Here is a 14,784-nt window from a genome sequence, read left to right as displayed (position 1 = left end):
GCTAGCTGCTTCATTGTCCTGCAGCTCCAACCTAGCATCCCCCCTCATCTATCCCATTGAGTGTCTGCTCAGTGAGCAGAAGGCTCCTTTCCATATTGTCTATGGATCTGTGTTGCCAGCTGCAAATTTAGATCCAGTATCTGGGCTTCCAAATGCACAACGTGCTCACATCTCGCACAGCAGTATGCACCCTCGACTGACTGTTCAAGGATTTCATACATGAGGCAAGACGTGCACTGGATGGCATTGGCAATAGTGGAGCACATCCTAATGGGGATTGTACCAGACAAAAAGATAAGCAAAAATAAATAAAAAGTATTAATAAAATATAACAGCAATTCAGTAATACCTCCCTCGGAAACTCCCTGAATCCAAAGTCACTGAATCACAAGTCAAACACTTACCACAGTTCGCACTTACGCTCAGGTCACGCTCAGCTCGTTCACACTCGCTCAGGCAGAAGATTTAAAAGGTTTTTTTTTTTTTTTTTTTTCCCTTTTACCAGCACACCACCCTGCTGCTCAATGCACTTCCAAAAGGAGATGAGCCCCAACCAGCTGCCCCTTATAAACCCTTAATTATGAACTCCCACCCTTAATTAACCCCTTGTGAATATAGTTACACCTCAAGATTTAAATGCAATATAGTTAACCCTTAAAAACACAGATAGTAAAATAAGAGATTAACCCTGTAGAAAGAAAAAATAGGTTAAACAAGCCCCCAAGCCCCCCAAAAATTGAACAGGTAGAAAGCACTCAGCAACCTACAATTCAGCAACTCACACAGGTATTTGTTATAGGTTTTCCAAATACCTCTTCACGGAATCACAAGTCACACACTTACCACAGTTCGCACTTACGCTCAGGTCACACTCAGCTCGTTCACACTCGCTCAGGCAGAACATTTAAAAGCTTTTTGGGTTTTTTTTCCCCTTTTACCAGTACACCACCCTACTGCTCAATGCACTTCCTGAAGGGTTAATAAACTTCTTGAATGTGGTTTTGAGTACCTTGATTGGTGCAGTTTTTAGAATGGTGTCACTTTTGGGTATTTTCTGTCATATAGACCCCTCAAAGTGACTTAAAATGTGATGTGATCCTTAAAAAAATGGTTTCGTAAATTTTATTGAAAAAATGAAAAAAATCGCTGGACAACTTTTAACCCTTATAACTTCCTAACTAAAAAAAATTTTGCTTCCAAAATTGTGCTGATATAAAGTAGATATGTTTGAAATGTTATTTATGAACTAATTTTTGTGACATATTTCGCTGATTTAAGGGCATGCAAAAACAAAGTTCAAAATTTTCGCCAAATTTCCGTTTTTTTCACAAATAAACGTAAGCCATGTCAAAGAAATTTTATTACCAGTATCATAAAGTACAATATATCACGAGAAAACAGTCTCAGAATCACCGGGATCCATTGAAGCTTTCCAGAGTTATGGCCTCAAAGTAACTGTGTTCAGAGTTGCCTGGTCAGGAAGTTGAAAACATGCTTCGGGGTGAAGGGGTTAAGTCTCCTTAGGAGACCTGAAACTGCGATCGTCTGATCGCTTGTGCTACAATAGAATTGATCATTTGCTATGAATGCCGGTCACGGGGCAGAGCTCATAGCACATCATAAATGACAACCATGAGGGTCTCCTGCAGACCCTGCGTTGTCATGCCAACACATCGGAGTCCCAAGGTCATGTGACAGGGGCACTGATGGGCGGAGCTAAAGATGCGTTTCCGGCGCAATCATGCTAAATGAGGTTATCACAGATTTATATCGTCGTTTAATTGCGATTCCTCCTGTTGGCCTATCACCTCATCACTAATTTAACTTTCCCGTTCTCCCTTCCTACATTTTCTTTAGAAATCTGGCCCCTTTTATCATCCGTTTCCACACCCTCCAAGCACTTTGTATCTGGACATATACAGATACTGGCTGGTAACCGGTTCATACAGCAATATTTGAATGGCTTTATATTGATAGCAGGATCATACACTGTAAGCACTTTGCATCTTTAGTGTCACCCCTATTTCTTCATCGACTTTCATCTTGCAAGCAGGATCCTCACTCCTCTTGGTATGTGTTCACCTACCGTATGTGTTACTTCGTAATGTCTAGTATTGTTTGTGCAAGTTCCCTCTGAATTGTAAAGTGTTGCAGAATAAGTTGGTAATATAGAGATAAAAATTATTAATATTAGAACATACCATGGCGCATGCACACACACATCAACAAGCAGAAAACACAAAAGACAAATGATTTCAAACGGTAGTGTCACCACTAACTTACTAATTTTGCAGTACGATCCCAGGATCCGGATATCAGAAGCTGCTCTCCTCTTGTCTGACTCCAATCTACGCTGTAAACCTACAGTTGATTAGAAAAAGGCAGCCCTTAAAAAGAATTACTACCAGCAACTTGTTGTATGTCCATAGGACATTGTTACTAAAAAGACTCAATTTATTATCGTGTCATTGTTCACAATCATAGAGCAAATGTAAAGAATACAAACAATGTCAGCCACGGAAAAGGCAAATTTCTGATTTAATTTTTGGACTGTACTCAAAGTTAGGTAACACCTAGGGCAGGGGTCCCCAACCCGTAGCTCCAGGAGCCACATGTTGCTCGTGGTCCCATGAATTGTGGCTTGCGACAGTCTGCCAGCTTGGTGCATTAGCTCCAGGTCTAGCAAACAGTTATGAAGAGTACATCTCAAAATGGTGAATTTTGTGAGTAGCCCTACACAGAAGAGCAGATGTGGATGCACATTTACTGGTCTTAGGGGTTTAGAGATGTTTTAGGTATGGTAAACTTGAGGATGGTCCTACCTGTTAGAGGAGGTGCTCAAAGCTGGATGTGACTGTGTTGGGAGTCCTTGATGGGAGAAAACTGAATGGGGGTATTGTGGGAACCCCTGGATCACAGTGTACTGCTTTGGAGTGATTTCTGTGGAAAAGCTTTGGTTATCATTATACCTGTAATGGGGGTTCTGGCTGACACTACTTTGAAGGAGATGGGAGCTGGATGTGGTTCGCAGCCCTCTGAGTGCTGAATGTGGCTATCAAGGTCAGAAAGGATGGAGACCACTGACCTAGGGGGTGCTAGGGCTTTGCATCCTTCACCCAAATTACCAACAATATCAGTAAAGAAAAAAAAAATTGTTTATCATTATCCAGTTGGTCATTCCTCCCTGACCGACCCCATACATAGATATTGGCCGCATCCATCAAGGACTTTTATAGGTTGCTTTTTTCTGTCGGGACTTGACTAGGGAAAGGGTAGTAGAGGCCAGAGCATTACAATTTCAAAGGTTTCCTTACAACTTGGTCAAAACCCTGATGTCCATTCACCTCTCCACCACTCTCCTATCTGGCACCCAGAGGGTTGCAGCGAACCAGCACTGCTGCCACCATGACACTGTCCTCCAACGAAAGAGTATCTTGGAAATAGGGCTAGTGGTGGCCAAAGATGAAGTGGACCTAAGTTCTAGATTATGACATTTTCTTAATGAGTACTTTGGAGGTCATAGTAGAAGCGACAGTGAAATCTGGATATCATAGTGACATCTGGAAAATAAAAGAACAAAAATGGCCTTTAAACATGCACTTCAATGATCGTGAAAAACATGGATTTTTGTGAGTACTCACCGTAAAATCCTTTTCTCCGAGACGCTCATTGGGGGACACAGAGACTGTGGGTGTGTGCTTCTGCCGTCTGGAGGCTGACACTAAGTATACAAAAAAAGAGTTAGCTCCTCCTCCGCCGCATACACCCTCGCCCCCAGACCGGGCGTAACTCAGTTTAGTGCATAAGCAGTAGGAGAACGCGCCTTAAATTCAGGCAAGAAATTATACGTCTGGAAAAGGGACCACCCTGATCCTTACATAAGGATTTGTATAACTCAAAATAAGCAAAAGACAACTGGCTAGTAGGGTGGGTGCTGTGTCCCCAATGAGCGTCTCAGAGAAAAGGATTTTACGGTGAGTACTCACAAAAATCCATGTTTCTCCTTCGACTCATTGGGGGACACAGAGACTGTGGGACGTTCTAAAGCAGTCCCTGGGCGGGATCTTAGCTCACCTAATCCATGCTATTTTGCGCCCCTGATTAGAGGTGCGCAACTGCTGCCTGGAGAATCTTTCTTCCCAGGCTTGCATCCGAGGATGCCTGGGTATGTACGTTATAATGTTTGACAAACGTATGCAAGCTGGACCAGGTAGCTGCTTTGCACACCTGTTCCGCTGAAGCTTGGTGTCGCAGTGCCCATGAGGCACCCACTGCTCGAGCCGAGTGTGCCTTGATCCCTGCCGGAACCGGCGTGCCACTAATTTCATAAGATTCTTGGATCGTCAGGCGAACCCATCTGGCCAAAGTCGCTTTGGACGCAGCGAGCCCCTTCCGCCGCCCTTCTGGGATCACGAATAGAGAGTCTGTCCGGCGGAAAGGAGCTGTCCTTGTCACATACCTCCTAAGAGCTCTTACCAGATCCAAGGTGTGCAATGCCTTTTCTACCCTGTGCACCGGTGCCGGGCAAAACGAGGGTAAGACAATGTCTTCGTTGATATGGAATGCAGAGACAACCTTCGGCAAGAAGGGAGGAGCTGGCCTTAAAACTACCTTATCCTTATAAAAGGTCAGGAACGGCGGTTTACAAGATAAAGCCGCCAATTCCGAAACCCGCCTAATAGACGTAATAGCTACCAGAAAAACGACCTTCCTGGACAGGTAAGGTAAGGAGACTTCTTGTAACGGTTCGAAAGGAGCCTCCTGAAGGGCCCTGAGCACCAAGTTCAGGTCCCATGATTCCGTCGGCGCCTTATAGGGGGGTACTAAATGTGCGACCCCCTGCATAAACGTCCTAACCTGCCAGACCGAAGCGACCTTTCGTTGGAAAAGCACCGACAGAGCCGAGATCTGCGTTCTGAGCGAACTCGGAGCCAATCCTGCGTCCAGCCCTGCCTGCAGAAAAGCCAGTACGTTGGGGATCGAAAAAACCAGAGGAGCCACTCCGCGATCCCTACACCAACGGAAAAAAACTTCCCAAGTCCGATGATATACTCTCGCCGAGGAAGGCTTTCAGGCACTCACCATCGTGGCTACCACATCGCGCCTGAATCCTGCCTGTGTTAACAGCCAAGATTCAATGGCCACGCCGTCAAACACAGGGCCCCTAAGTTCGGATGGTAGATCGGCCCCTGGGACAGCAAGTCCGGCCGATCTGGGAGACGCCAGGGTACATCCACCACTAGCTGAACCAGATCTGCATACCAGGCCCGCCGAGGCCAGTCTGGGGCCAGCAGAATTGCTGGAACCTTCTCTCTCCTTAACTTTCTGATGACTCTTGGAAGCAGAGGTAGCGGGGGGAACAAGTACGGGAGACGAAACTGGCTCCACGGAAGCACCAGAACGTCTGCTGTGATTGCCTGCGGGTCGAGGGACCGAGCGACGAACCTTTGTACTTTGGCGTTCTCTCTGGATGCCATAAGGTCCACGTCTGGTGTCCCCCACCGTTGGCAGATCTGTTGAAAAACCTCGGGGTGCAGGGACCATTCCCCTGCCGCGACCCTCCGTCGGCTGAGAAAATCTGCCGCCCAGTTTTCGACTCCCGGAATGTGCACCGCTGAAATTACCACGCGGTTCTTCTCTGCCCAACGCAGTACCAGCCCGACCTCGCGCATGGCTGCCTGGCTGCGCGTGCCCCCTTAATGGTTGACATATGCTACTGCTGTAGCATTGTCCGACTGAATGCGCACCGGCCGGTGTCTCAGGAAACACTGGAAATGTTGCAGGGCCAATCGTATTGCCCGTATCTCCAGAATGTTGATCGGGAGAATTATCTCCTGAATGGACCACCGCCCCTGGGCTGTGTGACTCTGGAAAACTGCTCCCCAACCATGCAGGCTTGCATCGGTCGTCACCACCAACCACTGCTCCGGGGGAAAAGGTTTCCCCTGGACCAGAGACGAGTCGCGAGTCCACCACCGGAGTGAATGTCGGACCAGCGGAGACAACTTGCACCGATGACTGAGAGACAGCAGCCTCCGGTCCCATGCTGACAAGAGCGCATGCTGAAGCGGACGGAGATGGAACTGGGCAAACGGGATTGCCTCCATTGCCGCCACCATTCTGCCCAACACACTCATGCCGTACCAGATGGATCTGGTGCCCGGCTGCAGAAGGTTCCGTACTCCTTGCTTGATTTTTCGCGCCTTGTCCTGAGGGAGGATCACCAGCCCCCGGGAGGTGTCGAAAATCATGCCTAGGAACACGATTCTTTGGGCTGGAACCAAGGACGACTTGCTCTGATTGATCAACCAGCCTATCCGGGCCAGGGTATCCAGCGTGATACTGACATTCTCCTGGCACGCCTGAAACGACGGCCCCTTTACCAACAGGTCGTCCAGGTAAGGTAGTACCATTATGCCCCGAGCATGCAGGATGGCCATAACCACCGCCATTATCTTCGTAAAGACTCTGGGAGCAGTGGCCAGACCGAAGGGCAGAGCAACAAATTGAAAATGTCGCCCTCCGATCGCAAAACGCAGGAACCTCTGGTGTGGAGGAAAAATCGGAATGTGCAGATATGCATCCTGCACATCGATCGAGGCCAGGAACTCCCCTGGATCCATGGCTGCAATGACCAAACGGAGGGATTCCATCCGGAACCGCCTGACTCTGATGAATTTGTTCAGGATTTTTAGATCTAGTACTGGTCTTACTGTCCCGTCTTTTTTGGGGACCGAAAACAGGTTGGAGTAAAAACCTTGTGTCTCTTCGCTTTTCGGCACTGGGACAATGACCCCGTTGCGCCGTAGCGTCGTTATGGCCTGTAACAAACCCTCTGCCTGCGATACTGTTCCGGAAAGCCGGGAATGGAAGAATCGCCGTGGCGGGGGTCCGACAAACTCTATCTTGTACCCGGACGATACCAATTCTGCCACCCAAGCGTCGCGTGCCACTGCGACCCAAACGTGGCTGAACCTTAGTAGGCGTCCGCCCACTCTGTCGTCCGTAGGTACGGAGCGCCTCGAGTCATTTTGCTGGAGGCTTTTGGGATCTGGCCCCCCTCGTTCTGGGCAAACGGCCTCGTCCTCTGCCCAGCGGATTGGCTCTGTAAGAGGTTTGCCTTTCCCTAATCTGACCATCATTTGCGGAGGTGGATGCTCTGGCCGAAGTCCCCCTCCAGGGGTTACGAAAAGGCCGAAAACGCCTCTGTGTTTGCCTGAATGCTGGCCAAGTCCTCTGCTGCGGGAGGAAACTACTCCTCCCCCCTGTGGCTTCTGAGATAAGCTTATCAAGCTTCTCACCGAACAACCGATTGCCCTGAAAAGGCAATGAGGTCAAGGATTTTTTGGAGATAGAATCCGCTTTCCACAATCTCAGCCATAATGCTCGCCTAACGGCGATCGCATTTGCTGCTGCCACAGCAGAACACTCGGCCCTGATATCTGATTTGTAACCTCCAAGACCTCCGCAGGCAGATCTCTGTTTTGGAGGGCATTATGCAGAGCGTCCGCCCATGAAACCATGGCCTTCGCCACCCAAGTAGCCGCAAAGGAGGGGGCCAGGGCCGACCCCGCTGCCTCATACACCGAGCGGGCAAGCCCCTCAATAAGGCGATCAGTTGGGTCCTTGATAGAAGAACCGCTGGGTATCGACAATAGCGATCTTGATGCCAAACGTGATACCGGTGGGTCCACTACTGGCGACTCCACCCATCCTTTATGGAGTTCAGGAGGAAACGGATACTTTGCTTGCAGCGCTTTTTGCATTGCAAAACGCTTATCCGGGTGTTCCCTATGTTTCTGGACTAGCTCCTCGAACTCCGGATGCGTGGCAAACCTTCTATGCGGTCGCCTGGTCTTCTTGAAGGAGACCTTGTGACCTGAGGCCGTGGACACATCGTCCTCGATCTCTAATGTCTGGTTGACTGCCTCAATGAGGCTGTCCACTGAGTCTTGGTATCCCAGGCTTTCTGGATTCCAGGCCTCCTCCCCCTCCTCCTCGCCCTCATCCTGCTCGCTTCCTGAGCTCGGCGACGGGGAACGCGATGCCCTAATACCCGCCGCCGAAGCCCCAGAGGGTCCGGCCGACGGGGAACGAGCTCTTTTGCTATGAGCTTGTCTGGTGCTGGAGCGGCCTCTAACGGTCGGAGGGTCCTGAGACGTGGACGAGCTGTCTTCCGCTGGCAGACCACCATCCTTGTCCCTGCCCGGGCCTCGAAGAGACTCAATTGCCCTTGTAAGGGACATCATAGAGTGTGATAAAGACACCGCCCATTCTGGGGGGTCCTGACTTCTGGGCTCTGCAACAATGGGGGGCTCCTGGGCTCGCTCCGACTCGCAGGCTTCACAAAATTTACCCGGCTGCGCTTTAGGCAGCCTGACCCCACAGGAAACGCAAACAGCATATAGGAAAGAATGAGCTTTCCCTTTGCCAGAAATATTGCAGGGTAGGGTAGGAGGAGGATAACCCCTTCCTTGACCACTAGTGCGGCACTCGAAATGGGGTTGCACTCACCCACCGGTAATGTCCACCTTGCGTCTCTTCCACGGGGCGTGCGGCGTTACTCGCCGGGGCACTTGCGGCGCACTCCGGGAGATAGGCGGCGGCTTCCGGCCGCACTTCGCGAGGAAATGAGGAGGGGGAGGGGGGTGGGGAGCTTCCCGGTAACTGTGCGCGCCCGCCGCTCTCCGCCCCCGGAAGTTAGTGGGCGGGGCTTCCGGCTACCCCCGGAAGTCGGCGGGCGGGCGGGCGCGCGGAACTCCGGACCTCCCCATACAGCGGGGACCGCGGCCGCCGACGGGGCTTCTGGCCGCACTACACGTGCGGCGTTCGAGGGAGGAGGGCGGGAGCTCCCCGGTAACTGTGCGCGCCCGCCGCTCTCCGCCCCCGGAAGTTAGTGGGCGGGGCTTCCGGCTACCCCCGGAAGTCGGCGGGCGGAACCTCGGACCTCACCATACAGCGGGGGCCGCGGCCGCCGACGGGGCTCTGGCCGCACTCCACACCCATCACCAAAAAAGGTGAGCCGGGCCGCCGTGGGCTTGTGGTGCTCTCAACCCCATCCCTGGGCAGGGAGGGGGAGGCTACTGCACCGGTCTTCGACGCTTCTCACCTGCGCCTCCAGGACCACCCCTGGTCTCCTACCTAGGGGTGGAAGGGGCATTAATGCATTCCCACGTTGCAGGAGAGTAACAACGTGGAGGATCACTCACACGTGCTCGCCCGCTGGGGTTTATGGGGAACCGAATCCTCTTATTAGGACGCCTTGCCACCTCTTTAAAAAAATAACAAAGAAAAATGGTTGTCTGGGGAAAAGTCCCAGATGTGTCCCTCGGTGCGGGAGAGAAAACACGTGGAGGGCTACTCACACGTGGTCGCCCGTTGATTTGGGGAGATCGGACCCTCTCTATAGGATCCGTAGCCCCTATCTTATCTTCATAGAAAGAGGCCAAAAAAAAAAAAAATCTAGTCTGGAGCTCCAGACTGCGTGTGCCTCCATCAGACACTAAGCAAAAAACTGAGTTACGCCCGGTCTGGGGGCGAGGGTGTATGCGGCGGAGGAGGAGCTAACTCTTTTTTTGTATACTTAGTGTCAGCCTCCAGACGGCAGAAGCACACACCCACAGTCTCTGTGTCCCCCAATGAGTCGAAGGAGAAAAAGAAATAAACCAAAATGAACCCAGTTGTCAAGCTGAACTCTTGCACCCTTTAACAACTCACTGGCCAACTGCCATTTGCACATTTACCAGTAGAATGTATGTAAAAAAAAAAAAGTTAAAAAGCAACACCTCACGCTGATCTAAAGAAACCTTCCTCTGTCTGTTGCTTTTTCTAATTGCTTTGGCTATTAAAATTCATGTCTTCCCATTGCAGAGAAGGATTACCATAAAAGAACTTTGATAAAGAAAACATGTTCTCCCAGCATTAGGACGGCTGTGTCATTATCTGCAGTCTGTGCAGCTCCGCAACACGTATCTATTAAAACTGGAGAAGGACAACTGAAAAGGGTTTTGTCAAACTTTCTAGCTTATTCCACAAGGGTAATAAAAGAACGTTGTTCATGGAGTCACCCGGGACCTACCTGCTTACATTATTCTATTTGTGCTTTACAGAACTGGTGCCAGAATCTCGGCTAAGGTATAACACCTATGTTTTTACCTATGTCTCCAACTAAAAAAATCAATAATATCTTAGTAACCAGACACATTTTGAACTGAGTCAAGTGTTTAAAAATAGAAGAAAAATGGTCTCTATACACCGCAGCCATGTTGTATTTGGCACCGAATATAATTTTCTTTTGTGAAACGTTTCCATCACACCCTAGAAAGGTCTATGCATTATATTGGCAGTTTCATACATTGCACAGTATGGGATGAGCCTGATAAAACTACACTTACTGATAATTATAAAAAGGACATATCTTTTAAATATTGAATATAAACTGTGTTCCAAATTATTATGCCAAAAGAGTTTAGGAGTGATAAGGTTAGAATTTTTTTGTTTGTTATTTAAACTCATTGATGGTGATGTGTGTCAGGGCTCTTTATATCACTGAAAGCAATTGCAGATACCTGTGCAAATTAGTTTGGCAGGTGTGTCCAAATAAAGGCAAGACTACTTAAGAAGGCTGTTCCACATTATTAAGCAGCCTACATTTTTTGCCAAAATGGGAAAGAAAAAGGATGTGTCAGCTGCTGAGAAGCAACAAATTGTGGAGTATTTAGGTCAAGGAATGACTACAATCAACATTGCCAAGACACTTCATCGTGATCATCGCATAATCAAGAAGTATGTAGCTGATTCCCAGCACACATGTGTGCGCGCTGATAAGGAAAAATTGAGGACTCTTTCCAACAGGCAATTGCGTCAGGTTAAAGGAGCAGCTGCAAAAATGCCTTGTCATAGCAGCAGACAAGTTTTTGAAGCTGCTGGTGCCTCCAACGTCCCCCGAACAACAAGATGCAGGGTCCTTCAGAGGTTTGCAGCTGTGCGTAAGCCATCCTGTCGACAACCTCTATCCACTGCACACAAGCAGAAACGGCTCCAGTGGGCCAAACGATACATGAAGACTGACTTCCAAACGGTTTTGTTCACCAATGAGTGCCGTGCAACGCTCGATGGTCCAGATGGATGGAGTGGAGGATGGCTGGTTGATGGACACCCCATGAAAACACGGCTAAAGCCCCCGTTACACACTGCGATATCGCTAGCAATATCGCTGTAAAGTCACCGATTTTGTGACGTTACAGCGATATTACTAGCGATATTGCTGCTTGTGATACTTACCTCCGACCGGCTCCCCCGCTGGTTATCGGTGATCGCGCGAGAAGCTGCTGGACCATTCCTCGTCATCTACTTCCTGCGGCGCTTCCTGCTGTGACGACGAGCGACGCGTGGAGCCGGGCGGGAGGACGCAGGATCGCCGCGTCTGACAGGTAAGTAGCGACCCCCGTCCCCAGCGATGTCGCTGGTGAGATCTGCCTGTGTGGCAGCTCACTAGCGACCACCCAGCGATTCACCAGCGATCCTGACCGCGTCATATCGCTGGTCGGGATCTCTGGTGAGTCGCTAGGTGTAACGGTACCCTAAGGCGCCAACAAGGAGTGGGTGGAGTAATGTTTTGGGCTGGAATCATGGGGAGAGAGATTGTCAGCCCCTTTAGGATCCCTGAAGGGGTAAAGATGAACTCCATAATCTATGTGGAGTTTCTAAAACAGCACTTCCTGCCATGGTTCAAGAGGAAGAACCGTGCTTTCCGCAGTAAGATCATTTTCATGCATGATAATGCACCGTCTCATGCTGCAAATAACACATCTGCATCTCTGGCTGCTATGGGAGGACAAACTTATGGTGTGGCCACCATCTTCCCCTGACCTCAACCCCATTGAGAACCTCTGGAGCATCATCAAAAGGAGTGTCTATGATGGCGGGAGGCAGTTCACATCTAAGAAACAGCTCTGGGAGGGTATTCTGTCCACATGCAAAGCAATTGAAGCACAAACCATCCAAAAACTGACAAATTCAATGGACGAGAGAGTTCAGAAGCTTCTTTCGAACAAGGGGTCCTATGTGCAAATGTAACATCACCTAGAATAAAGTTTTGACTTGAAACCTGTTTGATTTCATTTTGTAATAAGCTGATAATGCTTATAATTTCACAATTGACCATTTTTTTGTTCAAAATAAAAATAAAAAGGTTGAAAACTCTGCTGTACATAATAATTTGGAACATGCATTTTGAGTGTTTCTTATTTTTAAAAATATACCGGTTTCATAGGCAGTTTGTTCAAAAACATTGCAATTATACTAGAATATTAGATGACTGGAAAATAACAATGACTGCAATTCATATAGGTAATTTACAGAAAATATGAGGAAATATTTTTTGCATAATAATTTGGAACACAGTGTACACAAACCGAGCACACTCTAAGTAGAATTTGACTATATATAACATTAGTTTAGTTAACTGAGAATTAACGAAAATGTGAGTCCATACAAAGCAGCCTCAGTCACAAGCTGACTGCCAACAGGAAGGAAGAAAAGAATTCCTCCATCTATTGTTTTTCCACTGATTTTGGCAACAATGGTGCTCCAGGGTGACCTTTCGATTCTATTTTCGATCTAGCACTGCTTATGAAGCTTTATGTAACTAGCCACTTCACTGCCAACATTAGGGAAAAAAGGGATCAAACATGTTAAAATTGAACATGACCAATCTTTTCTTCTACTGAGAAATAATCCCCAAACAGAAGTATCTGCCAATAGCTTGTCTCCCCTCCCACCTGATGAAATAATCAGCAAAGTGTGCATGTCCATGAGGAGCTGGTTTGGCCAACAGCTATTAAAGGGGTTGCGTCCTCTTCTTAGAAAGGGACTGTCCACTACTAGGATGACAACCCCTTTTTGATCTAAATGGCACCGATAAAGAAAAAACGCTTATACTCGCCTCCTGTGATGTCGCCATTCCAGCGGTGTTGGCACTCCCAGTCCCGGGGCTCACGTTAGGGTGCTATGACATGGGAGCCCTGCACCCAATTAGTGCTTGCGTCACTGTCCCCTCCTTCATACGAAATGAACATGAAGACGAAGTCAGGGCTGCGTCTGAATTGATGTTATGACACAGCAACTTCACGCAAGCCCCGGGACCGTGAGTACCAACACTGCTGGGACGGTGCCGTCATGGGAGATAAAAATAAGGTATTAACTGGCAACGAAAATTTGATCAAAATAAGGGAGTATTACGCTCACCTGATGGAGTTGCACATTTGCAACATATTAAACGCATAAGACAACTGCTGCAGGACACAGGTCAAAATCTAATGAATATTGTGCAGAATCTGGACAGTTTTATATGCAGTCTTTTTGAGAAAACCTGACAAACAGGGCACATGATATGTCAAAGTTCCTGTGTGAGTGCATAAAACAGGGCTATGATATTCATTAAGGTACCCATATGTGACAGATTGCACAGGGGGATGGGGGTGTCAACTTTGCTCACCTCGGGGAAGGGGAGAGAAGGACCCAGCAGGGATCGGCATTTTGGCACCACCTCTTGCCCCAGGTCAGTCATGGAACTGCACTGAGGCAAATAATCGCCGGAAAGGCTTCCCTTATAGGTATGAGTTATTGAGGCGCTCCCAGTGAGGGGGGATATATATCACCAGTCCAGGCTGGGGATATATATCTATAATATAACGGGCTAAGCGTCACTCTGTCCGAAGCCTTTATAGTCTGCGCAAGCGCGACGCGCCTGTGCAGTCTGGCTCCAGACAGAGTGACGCACACACCCCCAGGAGACCGCCGGCACACGCACCCCCCCAGGAGATCGCCGGCACCACACCTTACCGATTCGGTGTGGCCGCGGGGTCTTGTCTTTTTTTTTTTTTTGAAACATCATTTTTATTGATTTTGTAATGAAGTTGCATATTACAAGTTATAAACGTTGCATTGAACTGTTACAAAGAACATATTTAAACATGCTTATCACCTAAGCCTGAATAGAAGCAAAAATAAACTTAACAAATATAAAATTAACAAACCCCCTTACGTCCACACTTTCATAGATTACATTGACTGAAATCAGACACCTTATCTCCAGCTCTATCTTAACCTCCATATAGCTCATATAACACATTTCAGTTTACCCAGATTACCACTCATATCCTCTAATAGATACCAATCCGAATCCACAAAGGCGCTCATTAAGTCTTGAATTTCTCTGGTGGTCAGTGACGTTTCTATAAACACGCTACATTTTTTATTAAAAAATTTGTCATTTTATCTTTATTTCTTTCTGTTTCTCTTTTTTCCAAAATAAGACCGATGTTAAACCTTCCTTGATCTCTTTTATCCCTGGGAGTGTTTTAGCTAGCCAGTGTTGCAGAATTAGATGTTTTGTCACCATTGCAATGGTGTGGAACAAGTCATGTAGCCGTCCCCCTCTTGTTTTACCCGTCGTAAAGTGAAACAACCAACACAATGGATCTACTTCTACCCACATCTTCAGACATATATCCTGGACTTTTAACCAGAGTTCTTGTGTCCTGGGGCATGACCACAATCCATGTTCTGTGTCTGTTTTGGGCAGTGTACATTTTGGGCAGCTTGTCTGCCTATCAGGATTCTGCGGAGTCGGAGGTATAATGAAGCCACATATTGTTTTATGCATTATTCTGAACTGACTATCTCTCCATTGTTCATTGATGATATGCTTTCTTACCAATTCCCAGCCCCGCAGAATCTTATGCTCAAGTTCTTCATCATGTATATGTTTTTCCCATTTGT

At 48.1% G+C, this 14,784-nt stretch overlaps 1 protein-coding gene across 3 annotated transcripts in view; it reads right to left on the bottom strand.

Annotated features, from left to right (window-relative positions):
• The window catches only part of PEX7 (peroxisomal biogenesis factor 7), a 350,516-nt gene that overhangs the window by 282,133 nt on the left and 53,599 nt on the right, over positions 1-14,784 (bottom strand). For all 3 annotated transcript variants that reach the window (XM_073575890.1, XM_073575893.1, XM_073575892.1), the window contains one exon: positions 2,284-2,361. In XM_073575890.1, coding sequence (XP_073431991.1) covers positions 2,284-2,361 — 78 coding nt within the window. The remainder of the gene's footprint in view (positions 1-2,283; positions 2,362-14,784) is intronic.

This window comes from Dendrobates tinctorius, unplaced genomic scaffold (genome assembly GCF_039654945.1).
Source record: "Dendrobates tinctorius isolate UK_male_01 unplaced genomic scaffold, ASM3965494v1 ptg000046l, whole genome shotgun sequence".
NCBI lineage: Eukaryota > Metazoa > Chordata > Amphibia > Anura > Dendrobatidae > Dendrobates > Dendrobates tinctorius.
Note: the sequence above shows the minus strand (reverse complement) of the source record. Positions and strands in the feature narration are given on the sequence as shown.